The sequence below is a fragment of the Argopecten irradians genome, chromosome 14, assembly GCF_041381155.1.
Source record: "Argopecten irradians isolate NY chromosome 14, Ai_NY, whole genome shotgun sequence".
In the NCBI taxonomy this organism is placed as follows: domain Eukaryota; kingdom Metazoa; phylum Mollusca; class Bivalvia; order Pectinida; family Pectinidae; genus Argopecten; species Argopecten irradians.
Window position 1 is genome coordinate 6,358,788 of NC_091147.1, and position 21,692 is coordinate 6,380,479.

The 21,692-nt window shown below is 36.8% G+C and overlaps 1 protein-coding gene across 2 annotated transcripts in view; it reads left to right on the top strand.

Moving 5' to 3' along the window:
* LOC138308301 (cAMP-dependent protein kinase catalytic subunit 3-like) overlaps window positions 1-21,692 on the top strand; it is a 51,142-nt gene that overhangs the window by 23,082 nt on the left and 6,368 nt on the right. The window contains exons 2-7 of one of the 2 annotated variants that reach the window (XM_069249293.1): window positions 2,041-2,209; window positions 3,741-4,004; window positions 19,137-19,195; window positions 19,986-20,046; window positions 20,831-20,926; window positions 21,356-21,413. In XM_069249293.1, the coding sequence (XP_069105394.1) occupies window positions 2,041-2,209; window positions 3,741-4,004; window positions 19,137-19,195; window positions 19,986-20,046; window positions 20,831-20,926; window positions 21,356-21,413 (707 nt within the window). Of the gene's footprint in view, window positions 1-2,040; window positions 2,210-3,740; window positions 4,005-19,136; window positions 19,257-19,985; window positions 20,047-20,830; window positions 20,927-21,355; window positions 21,414-21,692 lie in introns of both variants that reach the window. The other variant, XM_069249292.1, reaches the window with a different exon arrangement.

The window sequence follows — 21,692 nt, forward strand, 5'->3', positions numbered from 1 at the left end:
ATACAAATCACTTTGATTGGTCGGAATGTAAGCACATGATGGACCTGTGGGAGTACCAGGTGATTCTGATCTTTTCATGTCTATACTGGGGATCAAACCCTAGCCGGCTAGGTGAAAGGTGAGTGGCTTAACCACAATAATCGCCGTCACTTCACCACCTACAAAATCACCCATATAATATTATGGTACATGTAGTAAAAATATACATGTACTTCAATAGCAAAACCTAATGCCAGTCATTTTAACATACATAGAACAATTTGCTGTACTGATCTATATATGTTGGTATTCATACCAATGTGTGTCTATATACGGCAAGGGTATTGTCCGACATTGACAATACCTAGTATTATGTTACCCTGCTGTGCTTGGTCCCTGGGGGTCTGTTTACCTAATTAGGTGTAGCTAATGATATGCCAATGTTATCATTACAGACACACCATAACGTCAGGTGACGCTGCTCGGTTTTGTTTCTTTACCGTATTGTCATATCTTTTTATTATACCTACAATGGCATGGTTTATTTACTGATTAAGAAAGACATCTGTGAATTACTAACATATGTCCTATCGTAATAAAAGTAATTTTACTGAAATAAGAGTAATGCTTTGTACCATACAAGCAAATTAGTACTGTGGATGACGGGTGTAATGTATTATAACTAGTTTATGGTTGTCTGCTTCGTTGTATTTGACAATTTGACCAAGATTTACTGTCAGAAATAGAATATTATTGTTCATAATTTGTTTTCTTTTTGTAAGTAGAATCAGGAATATCATCTTAAGTAGCTTAGATCAATTACCAAATCAATTATGTTGACCTTTTGAGCAAATTAAGTTGAACATGGAGTAGATTTGAATAAATAAGAGTTTTTAAAGACAGAAAGATATTGTCTTTTTGACATAAAATCAGCATTGTTTAATGAAGATATCTGTTTCTGTTGTCAACAATTTTCATATGGATTGCGATATTCACCAAACTTATTTCTGGTCATCTTGTGAGAACTCATTCACAAATCTATGCTGATTGCTGAAGATTAGAAAATGTATATATAGGAACAGAGAATTACTTTTATCCTCTATAGAGAGTATGTTGTTTGTAGCAGTGGTAATGAGCTAGGCCAGTCAATGGAGATGACTGTGTGATAAAGATAATTTGTTTGGTATCCTGAAGGTCAGACAGGGAACGATATCAGTCCTCCCACAGACAGAAGGTTACACCCTCTCTGGTCCATATCTCAAAACCCTAAGATCCATTCACTGAAGCTCCTTCTCACCAGGACCAAACCTTTATCTGAAATCCCTAGGAGTTTCATCAAACCATTCTAGATCCCTCACCCCAAAACCTGGCTCTTTTAACTGCACAATGGCTTCATGATAACAATTGAATTCTGTATATTTTGTGGGTGTTTTGAATTCATGGAAAGCTCTCAACATGAATAACAATACAAATACAATGCAAGTACAATAGAGCATATTTACTGAATTTTGAAATTAGATTGCATTGAAAAGTTGTTCTGTTGGTAAACAGAAACTCAACTAATTCTAAATTATCTCCCCTTCCTGAGTCTTGATTATCTCCCCTTTCTGAGTTTAGATTATCCCCCATTCGTTTCAAATCTATGAAGTATATAGAGTCTGTCAGTAGTGTTTAAGTTTGATATTATTGGTTTAAGAGACATTGTGACAAGTACTGATCAACAGGTACAAGTTTAAAGTCTCTCCCTGTCAGATATCCACCACTGTAGCTGCCATATAAACATAGAGTTATGTCCCTTTGTTCTAAGCATCATATTATATCTAATTATCAGTTCTATAGTAGTCTTGTTTTTATTTTTATTGTCATTTTTTTTACATCACTGTGTTGCCAGTTTTATTAGCCTATATTGTTTGGTACTTGATATACTTAACTGTATGTTAGTGCTTTCTGCAGGTACTTTGTTACCTTAAATGACCATGATAGAGAATGCAAAACAAACTTAACCAATTATGAATGGCAGTTGAATTTCCCAGATAAATAATAATGATATTATTGTTTCAGGTACTGGTACGTTTGGTCGAGTGGTGCTGTGTAGGCACAAAGACAACAAAGAGTATTACGCACTGAAAGTGATGAAGATAACAGAGGTGATACGACTCAAACAGATAGAACACGTGAAAAATGAAAAGGAAATACTCGCTAGTGTGTCACATCCATTTATAGTCAACATGTAAGTATTATCATACAACTTTCCTTTAGCTCGTATATGTATATCCATGATCTGTTGTACATGCGTCTATCAAATCACTTTGTAAACAACTCAATATTTGCGAGTCTGTAAACAACTCAATATTTGTGAGGTACCAATTTTCATGTTACTTTACGAGATAGTTCTAATACAAATTCAAATGTTCTATGAATAATTAGACATATTAGATTGTAAGATTGTCAGTAAGGCTTCTTGACAGTGAATTTATGCAATCTTGCATCTTTTAAAAATAACAAAGATGCGAAATATCGTATATGCGGAAATTAAGTAGTTGACAGTAATTAAATGGTGTAAAATGTTACATCCTTCAGATTTCCTCTTCCTTTTTAATTATGCAGGATAAGAATAACTTATTTCAGAAATATTGTTAACTAAATGGTTTCACTTATTTACTATACACTGAAGAAACATATTTTATATAATACATCTTCGGAAATGATAATGAAACTGTAATGATCAAACTCAGGTAAATAGCCAGAGAGGCCACTAATGAATCTGGTCTGCGAACCTCCGTCTTTGGAGAAAATCTACCTCACCAGGACCAATTAGCATGAGTCATTTTGTTCACATTGGAAAAGCATAAAGACTGTAGGATTAGTTAGGGGTTAATTTGATGGCAAAGGTGAGCTGGTACACGGACAATGAATGGTAAATACATTTGGTGGAGCCCTCTGTATTAGTACAGCAGTGATAATGCCCTGATATAATTATGAGTAAGCGTGAGGCTAAAAATATCGCCCACAATGACTTGTCCATATGATGGTTATAAAGATTGTGTTCATCCACACCCACCTAATCCGTGCTGGATTTACCGCTTCATCACTTTTGTTACAGCAACAACGCCTCCCTCCCATATACCTACTTAAACAGGCACCACCCTTCTTATCTTCTTATCACATCAAAACCAGAAAGAACAGCTAATGAACTAGTGATTGAAATATCAATTAATATTCAATAGGGAGAATGATGACTATCCTCATTAAGAAGTAACCAATTGATGAAATATTTCTGAAATTTTAGTAAAGACAAAAAAAGCATTTAGAACAGATAACTGATAATGGGGTTTTTGCTGTAAAGATGAATTTCTGTTTATTTTCTCCTCACTTCAATTCAATTCTTTACCTCACTTGCTCCTGCCAAATGACACCAAACCACCAGTCTCTAGAACATTAAAGTCACTGATAACGTTTGCCTTCACAATTTTTGTCATTTTGTCAGTTATCTGATTCAAACTAAGGGGAGATAATCTAATGTTTTAGTAAGAGTCTGGTGGCTAGCCTACATTGATGCATGGGACATCAAACATTAAGCCATTCAAACAACTCTTGCCCTGGTCATGTAGTTTTAGACCAAAACCATGATGGGATGAAGGTCAACAATTATTATCTTTAAATTAGATCATTAAATTGATGACCTTCAGATTCATATTTTTATTTTCTGATTTCCGGGACGTTGTTACCATGACAATATATTTTGATTTTCTGATTTCCAGGACATGGGCGTACCATGACGACAGATTCCTCTACATGTTGTTGGAGTATGTACCAGGAGGAGAACTCTTCTCTTATCTTCGGAATCATGGCAGATTCAACAATGACAAATCTAATTTCTACGCCTGTGAAATAGTGTCGGCATTAGACTATTTACACTCCAAATTAATTGTGTATAGGGACTTAAAGCCAGAAAATTTACTTCTTGATAAGGAAGGTCATTTAAAAATCACAGACTTTGGTTTTGCCAAGAAGCTGGAAGACCGGTAAGTTGAGAATTGACTACTGAATTAATTCATTGTACTTTTGTGTTAATTTAAATGATATATAACACGTAATTATTTTATTCCAAAGATCGTTCAGCAGAAAGCTGAAGCTAGTATGAAGCCTGATAGCTCCTAGGTGATATTCTATTGCCCAGTGTTATTATAGAGTGTGAGCCCTTTACTGCTCTAACCTGTAACATTTTAAAATCAAATTCTGTGAGTAGATTATCTCCCCTAGTTTTTAAACTCGCCTTATTCCACCTTTGTATAAAACAGAGTTGTCTACCCTTTTTAGAGAAAACAATAAGAATTTTGCTAACAAAAAAAATGTTGTCTACATGGATACCTATCCGAAGGGGAAGTAACTCTGCAATATGCAAAGACGGAATTCTAGATGTCAAAATAAAAGAACAATCAACACTATTGATGGTTTTAATATTCAGTAGGATGATGATATATACATGTTTGTTCTTTGACTTTACTATAAAAACTGTATTGACAAAACAACAGAACATTAACAGAGTCCAAATGAAAATATCAGCATTTTTGTAGAAAACTACATTCTGAAATAGAGTATTTAAGTCTGTAATACATTCTTGTCATTGTTGAGGATTTGGTTGTACAATTAGAAACAGATTACAATTAACAACGTTATAATGAGGCTGGAATGCAAGGCACAGTGGATCTGCTGAATTACATGGGTAATGCAGTGTAACACATGTTTGTTAGTTTCCTGCTGTTTGTTTATAGGTATCTATAATAAGTCTGGACTTCATAACAATGTCCAGGTGCAATAAAGTACACCTGACATTTGTTGTGTGCGCAATAGAGAGAATGATACCACAGTCATGTGTGCATCCTTCTACAGTACACTATTATTAGGTACTGTTAGGTACAATAGTTTGTTACTATATTAATTATCACTTTGATTTTGTAACGGAAACTGAATTCTGTAATCTTATTGTGCGGATTTACCATAAATATGATCTAGATGTCTTTTATGAAATGTATAAAGATATTCACAAGTAGCCTTCATTTCGAAGAATTTTTTTGTAATGATGTCCTTATATCCTGACATTACGCCATTGCATATTTACTGACGTCAAGTCATGATGATGACAAAATGAAAATGCTCCAGGTTATATTACAGTAGTGATATTACATTGACAAAATCACTGGATAACAGGCAGGTCATGTGATAAATAACATCATCAATTATCTACAATGCTATTGTAATATTGGAATTGTGTAATTGACCCATGGTCACTTGGGGTCAATCAGTAGTGTACATACTCTAAGGTATTGTTATAAGATGGTATCCTTTTGCCACTTGACCGGTCACATTGTGGTCACTGTTATTATTAAAAGCCATCTAAAACCACTGCCGTCAATATATTTGTTTATACCAGAGACATAACCTGATAAACGGTCAGTGCTGTAGGACTGGACGTCCTTCAGATTACCTGAACACAGGTAGGATATATATATATAGCTCGATTATCAAATAGCTGAGAGATCTGAACACTGGATCAACACCTTGAACCTGGACCAAAAGTTCTTGATAAGAATTTTTCTAATATTGAATAACCTCCCTGTCTTATAAATTTTGAGAGGTTTGGACACTGTATGATCACCATATCTACACCTAAAGTTCTTGATAGGAATTTCTCGAACATTGAAATAAATGAATTACCTCCCCTTCATATAAGTTTAGGGTTTAATAGCACATCATATATACCAAAATCATGATGTCCCCGATAGTTTGTCTGGAGTTCTAATTTATACCAAGTTTGTGATTAACTCAATTATCTGAGTTATAAGTTTGTAGGAGTTGTAATATCCCCAATGAACAGATTATAAAAGTTTCTGCTGTATACATATTACAGCCTGTGATTGGGGTGCTGAAGTTTCAAACAGGATGAAATCAGGAGAGAAAGCATTATGGAGTTTCAACCATAATGAGAATCTCTGGGGAGAGGGGGAATATTGGGTTGGGATGTAATATTAAATTCCATCATGTACACGATCGAGTAGGGGTCACCGTCTCCTCGGTGGCTCACATTTTGCTTCATTGAGGACTTTAAGATCTAGGTAACCTTACCAGGTCATCAATTTTTTATCTCACTTCGTTTTTTCTTACACCCAGATGACCGTTCTGGCCCAGCTGTAGCCCAGTGAGCCAGGGTTGTTGGGTTCAGCCATAAAGAAACTGTATAATACTATTTTATTACTACAACTCATCTACTGCCAAGTCCTGCCTTGTAACATCACGGTGAAGGTTTCAGAGCTGGAGCAATTATCTTCACAGGCTTTGATGTTTAATGTTAATTTACATGAAACAAATTAACATTAACTATCAATACTAATGGTGTGCCTATGTTCTCAATTCCTGGAGTAAGACACAACTTTGGGTAGAATAAGTAATTTTCCAAGGATAGAACAAGTTGTATTCAGGGGCATGAATAAGTAACTTTACGAGGGTAGAACAAGTTGTATTCAGGGGCATGAATAAGTAACTTTACGAGGGTAGAACAAGTTGTATTCAGGGGCATGAATAAGTAACTTTCTGAGTGTAGAACAAGTTGTATTCAGGGGCATTAGTAACTTTCCAAGGGTAGATCTATTTCAAACAAGTTGCATTCTCAGGATATCAAATAGCGTTCCTGGATGTAACAAGTCAGTGTGTATAGTTCAGAACAAGTTGTTGTGATGTCTGTGATATATGTAGGTATACAGTCATATAAAATGGAAGGTTTTTTTCTGTTAGTGTCACATATTTCTGAAGTTTTATCTATATAAACTAATTGAATTTGTGATTGGGTTATTGTTTAATGAATACTATTAATGAATAAATGAATGAACTAATTGTTTGCGAACAAAGTAATGAATGAATAAATTGACTAATGAATTAATTAATGAATGAGTGAATGACAGCATTAATTGATCAATTTAGGATCTTTCATCTCTCTAGTGGCTAATACTGTAAATCCAGTGAACAAGAGACTGCTGTATGTGCCATTTACTTGTTAGTTTTTCTAGACCCTGAGTTTTACCACACACCTAGAATCTACACCAAGGATCTGATGCAGCTAATTATAGCAGCCCCCTGTAATTTAATTACTTCCAGGAGTATCTGCCATTTTTCTGGAATTTAAATGAATGCTTTAATGAAATTAAGCTATCAGTATTTGACTTTAAAGTTTGTTTATATAAACCTATGATCTAGAGGCACTGTTACACAGGATGATACGGATGTAGTAGTACAGTGAAGGAATGGTGATGGAATAGAAGGGAACTTTTGGTAACATGAACCCATTGATATCTTGCCTATACCATATAACATGTATGATTTTGTCGGTGATGTTTTGGTAATTGAATAATTCGGTATAGAAACCTGAAGATGATTAACAATAGAATAAGTATGTTATAGTTCAGGGTTCTGTCAACAACCTGCAGGTGTGACTTTGTCATAGTACATCCAGGTGTTTATTAGCCTTGGGATTTCATTATCGTACATCACAAAGGTATTGTAAAGGGAGCATATTATGGTATATAAACAGGATACTGAATATATAGGGAAATTTGCTGACTAAGAAAAATATATCCAGAAATTGGATCCATCACATGATATTTCTGATTACCATATAGCGGCTGATTATTCATATGGTTCAAAATTTTCAGCTAAAAATTAAAAAATTAAATTTTACCAGTTTCAAATTTTTTCGCGATTTACCTTTATGGTGATATATTTATGATTTATTTCGTAGATTGAATTTTCGTGATCTTAGTAGTGTTCTGTGAAATTATGGAAATATCATCCCTGCAAATATACGCATATGGTAACCAAAATGGCAGATGACTTAAATATAAATGCAGAGTAAATGGTTGTTTTGTCTTAACATGTATTCTTTAATCATGTCTGTCATACCAAAATCAAAATATCATATTCAAATTGATTTTGTTACTAAAATGCAGAGAAAGTAATAATAAAAAACATTTTAGTATTCAAGGGGATAAGCATCAAACTCTTGGCCAAAAAGTAATCTTTAGAAGTATCTGACGTAGATACAAGGAAATGATACAGAATTAAAATACAAAATATCTTTAAAATCAAGACAATATTGTGAAAATTTAGTTCCTGAAAATCTCTTTGATATCTGCCCTGTAATGCTACCTGTGTGTTACTATAGATTTGACTTTTTAGTAATTTTCCTGATTAGAAATAAAACAGGTAAAAGAACAAAATAGTTAAAATGACAAGGTTAGAAGACACTTGACGAAGGTCTATTGTTCATTCTGTGTTTAATAAAACAAGCTCATTCATGGCCGACTACATATGATTTGTGTTTTCTGACGTCAACTAATTAGTGTATTGGCCTATTAACCCTGTGATATGATAGGAAACAGCCAAACATATGTTGTTCTTTTCCTGATAAAATAGGTCACTGGGTTGTGAGAAGTATTACTGACAACAGGTGGGGTATAATAGGGAATTAGAGGTAAAGAGGGATGGGGGGGGGATTAGGGGGATGGAGAGGAAGGGAGGAGTGGGGGCGATAGAAGAGGAATGGAGAGGTTGAGGGGATTAGAGGAATGGAGAGAAAGGGTGGGGTGGGGGGATTAGAGGAATGGAGAGGAAGGGAGGGGGGGGGCGAGATAAGAGGAATGGAGAGGAAGGGGGGGTGGGGGGATTAGAGGAATGGGAGAGGAAAGGAGGGGCAGGGGGGATTAGAGGAATGGAGAGGAAAGGAGGGGTGGGGCGAGATAAGAGGAATAGAGAGGAAGTGAGGGGGTGGAGGGGATTAGAGGAATGGAGAGGAAGGGAGGGGCAGGGGGGGTTAGTGGAATGGAGAGGAAGGGTGGAATGCCAGGTGCGGGATAAGAGGAATGGAGTGGAAGGGAGGGGCGGGGGGGGGGGGGGGGGGGTATAGGTGGGTTGATGGTGGAATTAGAGGAAGGGTGGGGCAGGTGTGGGGGAGATTAGAGGAAGGGAGGGGCAAGGGGGAGATAAGAGGAAGGGGCGGCGGGGATTAGAGGAAGGGGGAGGCAGAGGGGTTAGGTGAAAAGAGGGGCAAGGTATCAAAAGATTAAAGAAAGGGATGGGGTGGATAGGAAGGGGGAAGCAGGGGGGTTAGATGAAAAGAAGGGCAAGGTATCAAAGATGAAAGAAAGGGGTGGGATGTAGAGGAAGGGAGGGACATGATTCAGAATAAGAGGAAGGAAGGGACAGGGGATAAGAGAAAGGGAGGGATAGAGGAAGAGGGAGGGGTATAGGATATAACTGAAGTGAGGGGCAGGGAGATCAGAGGAAGGAAAGGGCTTTGGGTATAGCCAGAGAGATATATACCAGTAGGCAGGGGGGATTAAAGGAAGGGAGAGTCAGAGATATTATTGTTTGTATTTCTGCTGTATATCAATGTTGTTACTAATCAAAGACTCCAGAAACATATCATTTTTGTTTTGAGCTGTATAAACATATGGTAAAAACACCAAGATGTTGTCCATGTAGGGAAAAACAGTAATCTCTCTACAAGTGTACGAACATGAACTGAAATAGTAACTGACAGGATTCATGTTATTTACTGTGGTCTATAGAAAATAGCATATAAAACAATACTGGCATTGGTAATGTCTGAAATGTTTCTTTCTTAAGTTTCTCAAAGCTATAGTTAAAAACATACCAAACATTGTATTATATAATACAAGCATGTTGTCCAATGTCCAGGAATTGGTTATTGATTTCTTAATGCTGAAATTTTTCTTTTTTTTTTCCAAATTATAAATTGGGTCAAAATCCTTGAGAGAATCTGTTTTGGCCCCTGGTATCATTACTGGAATTACCTGTAAGTAAATTAATCTTGGGTGTGGCCATACGGTGATAGATACTACTACACAGCATCACTATAGAAACCCTTCAGTGGACAGATACTGTACTGCATTGTCATTGTTGTCTGATATACATGTGTATCAACAGTATTCAAAGACTCTTCATGGCCTTGTATGTATTTATGTAAAGAGAGATGGTTCGGACAGGGGTGGTAGGTGTGTTATAAGGGGAAATAACCCCAAAGGAAGTGATAACCGTAAGTCAGCATTGTAATACTTATTGTAGCAAGGCACAACCCAATGGCCTGTAGATGATTCTGAGATATTTTAATAGGCTAATCTGTACATTCAAATTGTGATAAAGGGGAAAAACCATGAATATGGTTATGGACAATAATAACAGGTGTAGTTACAAAGGAGAAAAATCCCTTGATATGGTTATAAGGGGAGACAACTTCAGGTGTTGTTATAAAAGGGAAATATCCCATGATATGTTTATTAGGGGAAACAACTTCAGGTATAGTTATAGATGGGAGATAACTTCATGTGTAGTTTCAAAGGAGAAAAATCCCTTGATATGGTTATAAGGGGCGACAACTTCAGGTGTTGTTATAAATGGGAGATAACTCCAGTTGTAGTTATAAAGAAGAAATAACACCAGGTACATGGTGATTAAACCAGTGTTAAAATACATATGATTGAAACCTAAACCGATCCCCTGTGTTTGACTTGAAACAAACCAATCCCCTGTGTTTAACTTGAAACAAAACCAATCCCCTGTGTTTGACTTAAATGTATTGACATGACAGGTTAGTCTTCCCTCCCAGTTGTCTCTTGTAATCTTTAGGTCAACCTAATTCAGGCAAGTTACACAAATAACCCAAAGATTAAATTCAATCTCAATTTAGAAATCGGAGAACTCTAATTCTGAGGTGTGACATCACTGGTTCTATGCTATGTGTTAGTGCCATGATGAGCTGTTGACTTCCTTCACCAATCCTGACTAACAGATTATTGATGGATTAAAACATGATGCATTTACAGCATTGATCATTTGTGGCAGTGTGATACAGTCCCGATGTCCTTAAACGTGTATAACACACTATTTTGATATATGTTCTTGATGAAAAAAAAAATTGATGATGATTATCATACAAATGTGAAATGGCGACCTTCGACAAAAATATATACTAAATCTCAGCTTTAGGAAAACTTTTTATATAACTGGTTATATTTTGTAACAAGACCTTAGCCATTGCATATACACCTTGAATTTGTAAGGACATAAGTGGATATCTTACCTAGACAATATAATAAACAAGTTGTTGGTATATATATAGCCCAGCATAAGGAGAGAGGTTTGTACTAGGTGCCATGTCTTCGATGTAACCCCTGATTTCATTCATGTTTGATATTAAATCAGCCAGTTAGGTAAGTGGTATTACGCCAGGTGTGTACCCTTGTTGTTACAAACACTGTGGGCTAAGTTGAGGATTAATTGCTGTTTTGTTATGTTTGATACAATAAAAGTAAGTAGATTAAATGACTCAGGGGGGGTCAACTCTGGTCAGATATGGAAGGCCACCGCCTAGGCTTTTAGGAGACTCTGGTCAGATATGGAAGGCCACCAGGCTTTAAGGAGACTGGTCAGATATGGAAAGCCACCAGGTTTTAAGGAGACTCTGGTCTGATATGTAAGGCCACCAGGCTTTAAGGAGACCTGCAGAAAAATCCGATGTTCCATTCACTAGATTACCAAACTGAAAGGAACATGAATATTAGTTATCTAACATAGGCAAATGGCAAGAAATGTTCTTACATAAATGTCTCCTGTTTGTCACCGAAGCCCATAGGAGGAGAGCTTGTGGTTATATATCGAGACATCTTAACCACTTGGCCACTGTGGCCCAGAAATGGAGGGCTTGTGATAATATGTCAGGACATCTTAACCACCTGGCCACCTGTCACTGCCTTTTCCCCTCCTGATTCAGTATCACTTCTATTCTACAATTTTTCCCTTGTTTTCATCAAGCAAGTACAAAAAGGTTACTGTTGGCTTGTACTTAGAGAGATTGGGTTTTATTCCTCAAACATGTTTGACTTACCAGGGTATGTGTTTTTGTCATCATCCTAGCTTTATTGTAAGTAATAAATTTGGTTATGTGTTATCACTATTACATGTCTAAACATCAAAACAAAACTACTTCATTTTATTGATCCTTTTGTCATTAAAAAAAGCGCTATTGAGCTGCTTCATATAAAAATGTACTGATTAAAACATTAAAATAGAGAGATGTCATTCATTATTAGATAAGATCACAAACAACGTCTTACACACTTGTCACAAAAAATTATTGAATAATGTTAATTTAGGTGATGTTTCAGATGTGTGCAGTAGAAACATGTTCATATAAAAGACAAAAATGTCTCCATTTTCCACGGTGTTGGTGCTGTAACGATGATGAAATATGAGTAATTGTTGGATAAAGAGGAAAACAGATAATTTTGGAGTAGAGAGATTAACCGAGATGTTTAGCCTGGATACTGTTCAGACGGTGATGACTGGATGAGAGTGATGGATAGCTATCTTGGGAGACTGGCAGATATTTGTTGTTAAAACTGTTATTGTTGCACATTGCTCCAAGCTTTGAAGTAGCTTGATGGCTCCTGAAGGGTATGAGAAAAATCTGTCCTTTATGTCGGTGTGTTATGATATATATGCTTTCCTTGGGGTGGTATTTACGGGAGGGCCTATATAGTCTCCCAAGTTCTTGTAATATGGAATACAATGCTGTTGTTAGAAGCTTCACAAATTGTAAAACATGGAAATAAGTCCTTGGAATGGCAGCATTTATACAACTTAAACATCTCTTCAGAAAAGGGGAGGGGCGCTTATGGGGGAGGGGTGCTAATTATAGTGAAAACGGTACGAGAGAAAAGCCTAATATAGCCACACTGTGATATAGTCTGAGGAGGTTCTAGATTGTTGAACTTACCAACAGACCATGTCAGCCTTTGTAGTGAATCACCTGTTCAGTTATGATAGGTCTGGGTGGCAGTGACCTTTGTAACCTCATTGCCTTACGTTTGTTGTTATGACCCACTTGGCCTTGGACCTTCAGGTTATTGTATTCCCTTTTGTTTTAGGAGCTTAGAGAAATATCTAGAGGTGTTTACAATTCCTCTGTCAATTTGGCGATGAATCATTCTTAAACTACCAGTAACTACAGAATGGTTACAATGACCTTTCATTATCACCAGGTGGAATTGCTAAAGACATTAAAACAGATGTTAATGGCTCAGGAAATATCTTGATCATTTTGACCTTGCATTAGAATACAGTGCTGTATTGGATAGCAATCACATTTTTGACAATGAACTACAGTATAATGACCTTGAATGTGACCATAGACGACAGTATCAGTTGGTGATGACCTTTTTGACCTTGGGCCACAGTATCAGATGACATTGACCTTAATGACCTACAGTTTATTTTAGGCTGTATTGGCCTTGACCTTTAATTTTATGTTATGTGTATTTATATCTTTCTGAACCCTGTATACAGCCAACAATGTCCTGTTTTCTGATAAAGAATCTGTCTGTGATCCCCTTTACATAGCATGACATATTGATAATTTTAATGAAGTAGCAGATGAATGTCCATGGCTGTACAATATGTAGTGTGTGGAGAAGTTGTCCCTGATTACAGAGTGAGTGGGAGGACTGATTGTCAGACTGCCTGAAGCTGTCTTCTGTAGACAGATACGAGATGTATCATTGCTAAACACAGAATCCTGATGGCTGACAGTCAGAACCACAAACCCCACCAGTCTGAAGATTATACCAGCGCAAATGTATAATGTATAGGGAGAAGAAATCAAGGATTGACAATTAATATTTTAATCAGGTTGTATTGCCATCATCTTGTTCAGCTTCCTATGTGCAGTCAGATACCTTATATTGAAGAAATCATAAAAAAAATCATGCATTCTATATATATAATTTTTTGAAGAGTTCTGGAATTATGACAATTTCTAAAGGTATTTGTAGAAAGGTTCTCTCTCATTGCTGATTAAGCTGATTATCGTATCCAAAGTTCAAATCAGTGGTTAGTATACTATTGATGTTTACAAATGTTTTTTTATACAAGAGCTGAGTCAGCTTATCACAGCTGTTAATTATCTCTGGTAGACCAAAGCTGATTGTCATGCAACTTCAGCTGTAAGGCTGACAAAATTTTGATGCAGATAAAAAAATATATACCTGTATGATGTCTTTATCTGTTCTAAAGGATGATAATGAAACATACCACCTCATATTTATTTGTTTTACATTTGAACACTTTTTGGATGTTCAGCACATCAATGGGGAGTATTCGTATACAGTATCTTAACTTATCTAATCAGTACACATTAAATGCAGTTGTGGATTTCAATTTGTGATCAATGTTTAACAGAAAACTGACATGTCTTGTTATTTACATCACACATGTTGACAAAGTGTGTACATTGAAGATCAATAATAACTACAACTCACAACTGGCAGTCATGGCTAAGTAAAGCACATTAATAGAATATTAGTTTGTTACTGATCTTCAGGTTATGTAGATTTTGACCATTGTCAGTAAAGATGTGATTAGGTGGGGTGGGCTGTTTGATGTCTTTAGCGGTATGCTTCAGAGAGATAGCACGATAAAAAGGGTCAATAGCTCCACTATCACAAAGAGACACAAATATACCCCAGCCTCCCAAACTATACAGACATACACACATGGATCATATTGCATACAGAGAACGTCGTCCTTAAATAACTCTGGCTGTTGATAGAATGTTAAACCTAAAAAAATCTAACCAAACCCAATGGAAACTCTGACCTTCACGTATGGCTGAATTGACTGACCATGGCTGAATTTGCTGACAATGGCTGAATTTGACTGACCATGGCTGAATTGGCTGAATTGACTGACCATGGCTGAATTGACTGATCATGGCTGAATTGTCAGACCATGGCTAAATTAGCTGAACATGGCTGAATTGACTGCCCATTGCTGAATTGACTGTATTGACCGGCCATGGCCTAATTGAATGACCATGGCTGAATTAGCTGAATTGACTGACCATGGCTGAATTACCTGAATTAACCAACCATGGCTGTTAAGTGGCTGGCCATGGCTAAATTGACTGGCCATGGCTGAATTGACTTACCATGGCTGAATTGGCTGAATTGACTGACCATGGCAAAATTGACTGACCATGGCTGAATTGGCTGACCATGGCTGAATTGACTGGCCATGGCTGATTGACTGACCATGGCTGTATCGGCTGAATTGGCTGAATTGGCTGAATTGACTGACCACGGCTAAATTGACTGACCATGTCTGAATTGGCTGAATTGACTGACCATGGCCGAATTGGCTGAATTGACTGAGCATGGCTGAATTGGCTGACCATGTCTGAATTGGCTGAATTGGCTGAATTGACTGACCATGGCCGAATTGGCTGAATTGACTGAGCATGGCTGAATTGGCTGAATTGACTGACCATGGCTAAATTGACTGACCATGACTGAATTGGCTGACCATGGCTGAATTGACTGGCCATGGCTGATTGACTGACCATGGCTGTATCGGCTGAATTGGCTGAATTGGCTGAATTGACTGACCACGGCTAAATTGACTGACCATGTCTGAATTGGCTGAATTGGCTGAATTGACTGACCATGGCCGAATTGGCTGAATTGACTGAGCATGGCTGAATTGGCTGAATTGACTGACCATGGCTAAATTGACTGACCATGACTGAATTGGCTGACCATGTCTGTATTTGCTGACCATGGCTGAATTGACTGACCATGGCCGAATTGGCTGAATTGACTGGCCATGGCTGAATTGGTTGAATTGACTGGCCATGGCTAAATTGGCGGAATGGACTTGCCATGGCTGAATTAGTTGTATTGATTGAATTGACTGGCCAAAGCTGAATTTGCTGACAATGGCTGAATTGACTGGCCATAGCTGAATTGACTGACCATGGCTGAATTTGCTGAATTGACTGACCATGGCTAAATTGTCTGACCAGGCTGAATTGACTGGCCACGGCTGAATTTGCTGACCATGGCTGAATTGACTGGCAATGGCTGAATTGACTGTTCATGGCTGAATTGGCTGATCATGGGTGAATAGTCAAACCATGGCTGCATTTGCTGACCATGGCTGAATTGACTGTTCATGGTTGAATTGACTGACCATGGCTGAATTGGCTGACCATGGCTGAATTGGCTGACCATGGCTGAATTGACTGACCATGGCTGCATTGGCTGAATTGGCTGATCTTGGCTGAATTTGCTGATCATGGCTGAATTGGCTGATCATGGCTGAATTGACTGATCATGGCTGAATTGTCAGACCATGGCTAAATTAGCTGAACATGGCTGAATTGACTGCCCATTGCTGAATTGACTGTATTGACCGACCAAGGCTGAATTTGCTGGTTGAATTTGCTGACCATGGCTGAATTGACTGACCATGGCTGAATTGACTGACCATGGCTGAATTGACTGACCATGGCTGAATTGACTGACCATGGCTGAATTGGCTGAATTGACTGACCATAGCTGAATTGGCTGAATTGACTGACCATAGCTGAATTGGCTGAATTGACTGACCATGGCTGAATTGACTGACCATGGTTGAATTGGTTCAATTGACTGACCATGGCTGCATTGGCTGAATTGACTGGCCAAGGCTGAATTTGCTGACCATGGCTAATTGACTAGCCATTGTTGCATTGGCTCTATGCATTTGTACGCACAGTAAAATTTCAGGATTATTGGCAATCTGCACTTTATCTTATTCCTTCTACAGTAAGTTGGAACTTATTAGTGCCTGTTGTGGTAAGATTATACAAACACTGATTGAAATGAACAAGCAAAATATGCTACGTTTGGACATCGATTGAGCTATATCATTGCTTTTCACAAATTTTCTGGAATTGGAAGTTTTATATCTTGTTGACTAATAGAATTAGTTCCAAATATTACATCAACTTTAAAACCAAGAATGTTTGCTTATGCTGCAGTAAGTTGTGACAGAAGCAGTAATTCATGACAGACGTGCATGTTTAAATTGTTATTTTTTCCCTTCAGTGACAAACACCAGGCCCTTGTAATTCACTAACAAGGTACAGCCCGTGCCTTAAGGAAGAAAACATTGTGGTCCTGATGACGTAAATGAATATTTTTCTGGCCTAATTAAATGATGAAAATGCACATGGCTGCATTTTAACATTTACACATAGAAAGGAAACCCATAAGTAATGATGGTGTAGATATAACGTATCAATTATCGCTACCCTTAGAGTGACCTTTTAATTAGCTGTTGACGGTAAATGTAATGATTTCTGAATGACATTACCTGTATCTTTATACATACATATGTAGCTTGTTTGATGGTTTAGTATTACAGTGTATGATTAGCCTATTTTAGCTGTGTATTTTTCCTTGATCGATCGCAGCGTAAACCAATATGTTGTGTTCCCTTCCAGCTCAAGTCTTTTTAAATATTTCAATGGTGACTGGTATTGATTAGCTGTAGGGAACATAAACCTCTTTTGATATTTTTATTTTGAATTCCTTTGAGGATATTTGGTATAATGCGGCCAATAAAGAAGAGAGAAGATGTAGGCGGGGGTATTGATTTTAGATTTGAAAACAATAAAAGAGGTAAAAAAAATATGAAGAGACTACATTGATGAATGATGAGCATTAAAGATATCTGACATTCTAGCATATTTCCTCGACCTCTGTAAAAATATCTGACATTCTACCATATTTCCTCGACCTTTGTAAAGATATCCGACATTCAACCATAATTCCTCGACCTCTAAAGATATCTGACATTTTAGCATAATTCCTCGTCCTCTGTAAAGATATCTGACATTCTAGCATAATTTCTCGACCTCTATAAAGATATTTGACATTCTATCATAATTCCTCTGTAAAGATATTTGACATTCTATCATAATCTCTAGATCTCTGTTCCACAGTGATGTGTGTGAATTGGTCGGTGCACTAGATGATTAACAGGTACTGACCATTAATAAGGGCCACTTACCACAGATGATTGGGTATCTACGTGTAATTATGACTATGTGTCCATATTTGTTTTTTCAAAAATTTCCATGTATGGACACCAATATACGTGTATAGGCATATTGTTTTGAAATTTTCGGTGCATTGTATGTTGATGTACAACTTAGTGTACTTAATGTACTAGGCATTGAATAGTTACACATGAAACATTCACTGGTTGTTTACAGATGTGCAATAGGGTTGTACTTAAGTGTTTTCCTGAAAAATCTAAGATAGCAATATTTTCTGATGGAGGTCAGTTTAATAAGTGGTCAGCATTGACCGCTTTCATGGACACAATACTAGTACTGTAGAAGTTGTAATAACCTTCCAAGCATCACACAATAACATTTTCTTACCCACAGAATATTCACAACAATATTTTCAATAATGTCCCCACACAACAATACAATATCAATTGTATTGAATAAGCGTTTAATGTAAATTCTCATTGATTTTTACTGGGAGTTTAAATACTATGTAAATAAATGTATGTTATTGGTAAACACATGTCATATGTATAAAAGGTTATGTAAATAGGGTACTGGATGGTTGGTGATATTCACAGTAATGTGTCAGAACCACTTGTTTACTTTCTGTAAAACGTTAACCGGGTGGTACATTTTGTTTACACCTCCCAATCAGAGCTCTAATCACTCAGGTGTAACATAAGGTACCAATACTACGTCATCAGTACAGGTAGATAGTGATTAATGCTATTTACACACCTGTGAACTTACGTTAAAAGCATTTTTCTTTTTAATGACTAATGATTTTAATTGTTGTTTACAACTTTTTCAGTGTGAACCCATCAGTTTTGTTTGACTGCAATTTGAGTAATGGCTGTCTTGTTGAAAAATTTAAAACTCTCTAGTGCTAAATTTGGTAAACAAACATTCAAATTGTTTTAAGTTAATTAACAAGAAACCTATTTCTATGTACCTGAAGATGGCCAAGAAGTCAAAAATTAGTGAAAGAGATATTTTTGCTGTTTGAGAAAATTTGTTTTTAAGTTTTGATTTTAATTAAGTCAGTGCTTTTTGTTTTGAGAAATCAGAGCTCTTGATATGGTAGGTAAGCTGTCAGCTTTTGAAGCATGTACATACTCAATAAATACAGTTGATTATAATCATAGTAGGTCTTAATACAAAAATGATATCATATAATTACTACTTTCAGAACGTGGACACTATGTGGTACACCAGAGTACCTCGCCCCGGAAATCATACAGAGTAAAGGTCACAACAAGGCTGTGGACTGGTGGTCGCTCGGCATCCTCATCTATGAAATGCTTGTCGGGTAAGTAGGAAATCATACAGAGTAAAGGTCACAACAAGGCCTTGACTGGTGGTCGATCGACATACTCATCTATGAAATGCTTGTCGGGTAAGTAGGAAATTATACAGAGTAAAGGTCACAACAAGGCCGTGGACTGGTGGTCACTCGTCATCCTCATCTACGAAATGCTTGCCAGGTAAGTAGGAAATTATACAGAGTAAAGGTCACAACAAGGCCTTGACTGGTGGTCACTCGTCATCCTCATCTACAAAATGCTTGTCTGGTAAGTAGGAAATCATACAGAGTAAAGGTCACAACAAGGCTGTGGACTGGTGGTCGCGAGGCATCCTCATCTACGAAATGCTTGTCAGGTAAGTAGGAAATTATACAGAGTAAAGGTCACAACAAGGGCCTGGACTGGTGGTCGCTCGGCATCCTCATCTACGAAATGCTTGTCAGGTAAGTAGGAAATCATACAGAGCAATGGTCACAACAAGGCCGTGGACTGGTGGTCGCGAGGCATCCTAATCTACGAAATGCTTGTCAGGTAAGTAGGAAATTATACAGAGTAAAGGTCACAACAAGGGTGTGGACTGGTGGTCGCTCGGCATCCTCATCTACGAAATGCTTGTCAGGTAAGTAAGAAATCATACAGAGTAAAGGTCACAACAAGGCCGTGGACTGGTGGTCGCTCGGCATCCTCATCTACGAAATGCTTGTCAGGTAAGTAAGAAATCATACAGAGCAAAGGTCACAACAAGGCCGTGGACTGGTGGTCGCTCGGCATCCTCATCTACGAAATGCTTGTCGGGTAAGTAGGAAATCATACAGAGTAATTAGGTCACAACAAGGCTGTGGACTGGTGGTCACTCGTCATCCTCATTTACGAAATGCTTGTCAGGTAAGTAGGAAATCATACAGAGTAAAGGTCACAACAAGGCCTGGACTGGTGGTCACTCATCATTCTCATCTACAAAATGCTTGTCAGGTAAGTAGGAAATTATACAGAGTAAAGGTCACAACAAGGCCTTGACTGGTGGTCACTCGTCATCCTCATCTACGAAATGCTGCTTGGATATGTTTGAAATCATGTCTGTTTAGATGAACGAGTGACATAGAATGTTGAGTCGTATAACATATTGATTACTTTGCTTAATGAAAAATTAATTTATTTATAAGTATATTTTATTGCGTTATAGTCATCTGTCATATTTTATCATGGTATATTATTGATTGTATGAATATATATGAAGGTGAATTTTAGTACAGCACTTAACTATTATTACTGTAGTGTTTTCTGCCTTATTCTATTTTAGATCCTGTGTACAAGGAATATCTTATTATCTGTTAGATGGGATCAATATATCTATGGCTATATTAAACTTATAAGCTCTTCTATGTATCCTTTTATACCAACCTTTTCTTAATAAGTCTGATACTTCAGTATAGGTATTCTGATAAAGATCATGATACATGCACTTTTAATTTTAAGAAGTTCTTTTTTGCTGGAATGAGTTTAAAATAATTTGTCTAGACAAACATGGTATATACTATTCTATAAAAGGAATTTGATATCAATTATCTTTCTATTTCAGTTTTCCTCCATTTTTCGATGACAATCCTTTTTCCATTTATGAGAAGATTCTGGAGGGTAAAATAGAATGGCCGCGACATCTTGATCCTGTAGCAAAGTAAGAATTAGCATATATATAAAACATTATACAATTATGAACTTTTTGTAGATTTATTATTATGAGGCATTGTTAACCTCAGAAATGTAATATTACCTACGGTCAGAGTTGTATGAGGAAACGATTTAAACAATTATCTCTGTGTCTCGAAACTGTTCTCAACTGTTCACAACAGCCAAATTCTATGTTAAAACTGGCGATTCACTTTTCTCAATTTTGTATCTGTCTGTAGATATATTTCCTGTTTAAGTTAAATAATTACCAGGTAAGTATCATGTATGAAATATAAAAGGAGAAATACAGATTGAATATAGTGATAACATTGACAAATATATGAAAATACTCAGCTAGTTTTTTTCCTTGTTTCATGTGTGTATCTACTTACCTGATGAAACATACTGAAATTAATTTAATTATTTTTTCTAACAGAGACCTAGTAAAGAAACTTCTTGTCCAGGACAGGACAAAACGATTAGGAAATATGAAGGTAATTAATATTCATAAACGCTGAAAGGGACATGAACCTAAATAAAACATGTAAATTTGAGTAAAATACATATTTAAGACGTGTCAGATACCTTACTAAGTAATATATATCAGTTATTGTGCAAATGTGTCAAAAAAAATAAATATAATGGAAATTCCATCTTTCTGTATTTTGAACTGGCCCGGTCGAATTTTATAACGATAGTATAGTAGTGTTGAACTTTAGTGACCTCCCACAATGCACTGCACACGGTGTCCTGTCATGATCGAATGAAAAGTC